The sequence below is a fragment of the Salmo salar genome, chromosome ssa28, assembly GCF_905237065.1.
Source record: "Salmo salar chromosome ssa28, Ssal_v3.1, whole genome shotgun sequence".
NCBI classification, from domain to species: Eukaryota; Metazoa; Chordata; class Actinopteri; order Salmoniformes; family Salmonidae; genus Salmo; species Salmo salar.
This window is the reverse complement of record NC_059469.1, coordinates 25200198-25205000: the sequence shown is the minus strand read 5'-3', so window position 1 is coordinate 25205000 and position 4803 is coordinate 25200198. Positions and strand designations below refer to the sequence as shown.

Genomic DNA, 4803 nt, shown 5'->3' with positions numbered 1-4803 from the left:
TTCGAAAAGGTTACTAAGGCTGCGTTTACACAGGCACCCCAATTCTGATATTTTTTCGACTAATTGGTCATTCGACCAATCAGATCAGCTCTTTTGGCCATAATTGTGTTCTGGCCACAAACACGAAGCCCTTGTTGTTCTGGATTTGCAGAAGCATCTGTTTGAGCACAGGTGCGCTCACAGAGAATAAATGGTCGAAGCGGATGAAGCGGTGTAGTCTGCGTCTTAGCTGCGGAATTGCTTGGCACCCAGAGTCTTGCGTGTGATACCGCTAATATCAGAATTAGGCTTTCTGTGTAAACACAGCCTAAAGGATAATTGCTGTAACACAATACAGCAGGATTTTAGACGGTCTTCGAGATGATGTCCTTGAAAAAAATATCCATATCATATTGACCCCAATTGGTAGGATTCAGTCTATCCAAACTACAGCGGCATGTTCTTAGGGCACGCAATGGAAAACATTCTAAAACTTTTTGCAATGGCAAACGAAAATGAGCCTTTCTCATTGGACAAGTCCAGGTAGTCCCTCCCTGTTTGAAACGTATTTTTTTTTTCATTTGGTGCTTAATGAACACAACCAGTACAGTAAAGTTAGCCAAAAACCCTTACCAGCCTTAGTGACTTCACAGCCTTTGTTCCTCAGAACATCATCCACGGATGTGTCGAACATGAAGCGAACATTCTGCAGTAAGCCCTGTGTGACAAGACAAGAGATTGATCAATGACTACTTGGACAGTTGTGTGTCACATTGGACTAGCAGCTAGGAACAACTTATTTGGTATTCGCTTACCTTGAGCTACTATGTCATGGTAAATTAATACCGAATGAGTTATTCTTAACAGTTAACATTAGACTCATCATCATGACTCAAGGGGATAGATCTGAAATGGAATCCTATTCCCTATATCTAGTGCACTACTTTTCTGGATTGCCGTTTTGGGTGCACTTCATGCCACATTTCCAGTAGGTCCTTGTTGAACCCTTGAACCCTCCTCGAAGGGAGGACCATTGGCTTTCTACATGGTCTGGAGTCGTGTAGCGTGAAGTGCACCTAGAAGTAAAAAATGACAGGCTCGGTAAAACCATAGAGGCCTGTGTAATCTGTCAATAAGAATATTCTCTCATAATTACATGGTTCACTTCTTTGTAATGCTATATGGTTTATTAACTTCTTAAACCTTTATTATGACTAATACTAAGAGTAGGTTAGGACTTTTGGACATGGTGTAGTAGGGTTTCTTATTTTTAACAAAGGCACACCCTGCGGAAGACCACACAAGTAATAAAGTGCAGAAGGAAAGTTGACATTTCTCCCTTATAAAAATACAGTCTAAAAGTACAGTCTACATTACATTTTTTTTTACTACTGGGATTGACTGGGAACCAAGCTTGAGTTGAATAGCATAATATAGTGGTCTATTCTACAGGACAAATTCTTACCCTGAAGTGGTTTTCGCGGATGGATCCCTTGGCGACGAACATTCGGCTATCCTCTGCCTGCAGGTGCTCGTAGAAAGGCTCATCCAAGATGAAGCTGTCGATGAGACTGCAGCCCACAAACAGATTTGCATTTTCGCCATGAACATGAAGTGTGATATTCTTCCACTGCGAGTCAGACAGGTCAACATCCTCGAAGGAGACAACATTTTGAGAGCCGTCCACCCAGTAGACAAGGTCCAGCGTGTTAGCACGACCGTTGGAGACAATTTCAAACTGCCGCTGGCCGTTGGCGCCTTCCAATGCGATGAGGGTTCCCCGCGAGCCGCGGTCCTGGCGCATGCTGGCCACGAACACGAAGCCCTCGTTGTTCTGGATTTGCAGAAGCATCTGTTTGAGCACGGGCGCACTCACAGAGGGCAAATGGTCGAAGCGGATGAAGCGGTAAGCGGGGTTGTCCGTGTCTTGGCCGCGGAATTGCTTGGCGCCCAGAGTCTTGCGTGTGATACCGCTAATATCAAACAGGTCAAACGTTGTGTCGTCATCCATTGTAACCTCACCATCTTCCATGAGTCATACAGGGGATAGGTAAGGAGAGGAGAATGTGTACAGCCAATTAGCTTGATGAAACAGCATGGCATTCTTTACGAAAATCTGATCAAATGATTTTAACTAGGTCTATAGCAGGGCTCTCCAACCCTGTTCCTGGAGAGCAACCCTGCGGTAGGTTTTCGCTCCAACCCCAGTTGTAACTTGATTTAGCTTATCAACCAGCAAATTATTCGAATCAGGTGCGCTAGGTTAGAGTTGTAACTAAAAAACCTACAGCACAGTACCACTCTAAGAACAGAACAGGGTTGGAGAGCCCTGGCTATTACCTAACTGGGTATGCTTTTATTGACAAGCGAAAGTGACAGCATCATATTCACTCATGCTTAATTTTTTTTTACATCTAGTTACACTGAAACCTACTGAATCTGCGCAAGCCACACAAACATCACACTTATTTATCAATACAAATGTAATTGAATAGTGGATAGAATAATGATGATGATAAGGCGAATAAACTTTATGCATAAGTAGATTTACCTTGAGGTAACGCTGAGGAGCAAAGTAATAAAATGGGCAGCAAGTTGAGACTTCTCCTGAGTATCATATCTCCTTCAAAACACAAGAGACACAAAAGCTGATTATCATCAAAGGTAACAGCATATTGTAAGTTGTTAACTTTATCACTATTGTAATGACAATGTAATAATAAGTAAAGTAAAGTTGATGAAACTTTACTTCTCATCAGTAAAGTTTTTTATTTACTCTGCTCTGCTGTCACAAAGTGACACCAAGTTCATTGCAACTGTGAATACTGAAGTTCTCAGTCATGCCATGCCATTACAAGTGCATCTCCTAATGTATAATCCACAGATCTGCTTCAACAATAGCAACGCTGTAAAGCAGCCTAATAACTGTCTCCAAATCTAACACAGATTTATCTAGAAAGATACACCAATTAAGCACCTTACAACGTGCACATATAGTATTTGGGCTATTGGGAAAAGAGAATACACTACTTCTAAAACAATTTCTTCAAATGCATAATGTTAACCAAAACGAATGAATCTAATAACATATAGGTTTGCATATTAATCATTCTTTGACTAAATGATTTTGACTAGTAGTAAACTTGAATGCAACAACTTACCTGGTGAAAGTGCAAATCCCCCTTTGAAAAAAATATGTTAGATATCCAATGAAAAAGGAGGTAATAACAATATATATTATTCTAATAAGTGTGAATAGTGTAATGAAAACGGAAAAACTGCTATAAACCGGTGCATAAAATGTAGTGCGCTTAGTTTACTTCACTAGATCCACATTATGCAGGGAGGACTTGGGCGATAGTGGCTTAAGCAGTAGTCTCCCTCCCTCTTATATACTTACTTCTCACTACGACCCTGTCAGTCACGTTTAAGTATGAAATGTTAGGAACCGTTGCTGAGGCGGAACTACACAATTCCTTTCTGATAGCGTAATTTGCTCGTACCTGTTAGAGCGGCAGTTACCATCCACCCGTGACCCCCTCCCTCGCGCTCTCTCTGCCCCAATCCCACTTCTCTATCAAGCCCACTTCATTAGCAAAATCAGAACGAAATCCGGTTTCAGGGAGGAGTTATTGATAGAGAGAAAGTTATATCGAGGTGGGATGTTAGGCGCGCCCTTGCTTTTAGTTTTGGGAGAGCAAAGCGCTTGGTCGCGAGGACTGTACGAAGCACACACTACCCACGTATTTTCTGTGGATTCGCACAGGATGCTGAAAGACTTTGATGCTTTGTTACGCTTCCTATGTGGCTGTAAATGAAAATAAAATCCCCTCTCTAGTCTTTGCAGTCCAGCGTTTTCAAAACGTTCCCAAAACTTTTACGCACACGTTTTTCTTTTGGTTTAATTAATAGCTCGGAATTTTAACAATTGTCAAGGCAATCACATACAACATTTATAATGTATAGTCTGTTTACATATATTTTAGAGGCTATTTATAGGATACAGAAAATTGGTATTAACCCCTTATAAAGTGTAGGCTATTTATAATTATATGACAATATTTTTGGTTGACAATAATTCTATAACATAATTTCTGATATACCACATGCCTCACTTTTATTTATGCATGTGATATATCAGAAATTGTGTAAGTAAAATCAGTGTTCTAAATTCACCATGGTAGGTCTAATTTACTCCAATTTCAGAGCACTCTGATTTGACAGTGCCAAAGCACAGAATAATTAAATAATTTATGAAGGTCCCTAAACTCGGTTGTTATGACAGTTGTAAGTAGGCCTAAACATTGGCTAAAAAAAATGATAACATGATAACATGAAAACACTCTAACCAGCTCTGCTAGGGCGAGTAAAATGTTCAGAGGGAAGTGTTCTCTCATTTGTGTCTGGAAGTAGCTAGCAAGCTAGCCAACTTTAGCCAGTTAGTTTGAGTGCTTGGTTGCCATTGTGAGGTCAGAACGGTCAGATCAACCCTACAACAACGCTCTGAATTTATAAATCCCCAGTGCGCACTCTGAGCGCACTCTGTTACGCCAGAGTGAGTTTACAAACACACCCATAATGTTAAAGCCAGACTCAGTAAGTCTCATTTACTTGATTTGTGTTTAAGAAATATCAAAATGTCGGGGTGACAAAACAAAACCAGGCAAGAAGCTCTATCTAAACTCCCATTTCCACTGGCACTTAAAATTAGGGCTAAGTTAGGGTCAAATTCGAGCTGGCTCGAATGGAATTCTCAAAAATCGAGCTGGATCGAGGGAAACCCAGGCCAGTACAGCCCAGTTCCACAACTGGTGCCAGCTCGAT

At 41.0% G+C, this 4803-nt stretch overlaps 1 protein-coding gene across 4 annotated transcripts in view; it reads right to left on the bottom strand.

Annotated features, from left to right (window-relative positions):
• thbs2a (thrombospondin 2a) overlaps nt 1–3519 on the bottom strand; it is a 33138-nt gene extending 29619 nt beyond the window's left edge. For 3 of the 4 annotated variants that reach the window (XM_014180057.2, XM_014180058.2, XM_045710035.1), the window contains exons 1-5: nt 3483–3519; nt 3141–3161; nt 2531–2602; nt 1445–2004; nt 613–697 (exon numbers count right to left, since the gene is read on the bottom strand). In XM_014180057.2, coding sequence (XP_014035532.1) covers nt 613–697; nt 1445–2004; nt 2531–2602; nt 3141–3161; nt 3483–3504 — 760 coding nt within the window. In that variant the 5' untranslated portion in view covers nt 3505–3519. Of the gene's footprint in view, nt 1–612; nt 698–1444; nt 2005–2530; nt 2603–3140; nt 3162–3379; nt 3399–3482 lie in introns of those variants that run through there. The other variant, XM_014180060.2, reaches the window with a different exon arrangement.
• Between the last annotated feature and the right edge of the window lie 1284 nt (nt 3520–4803).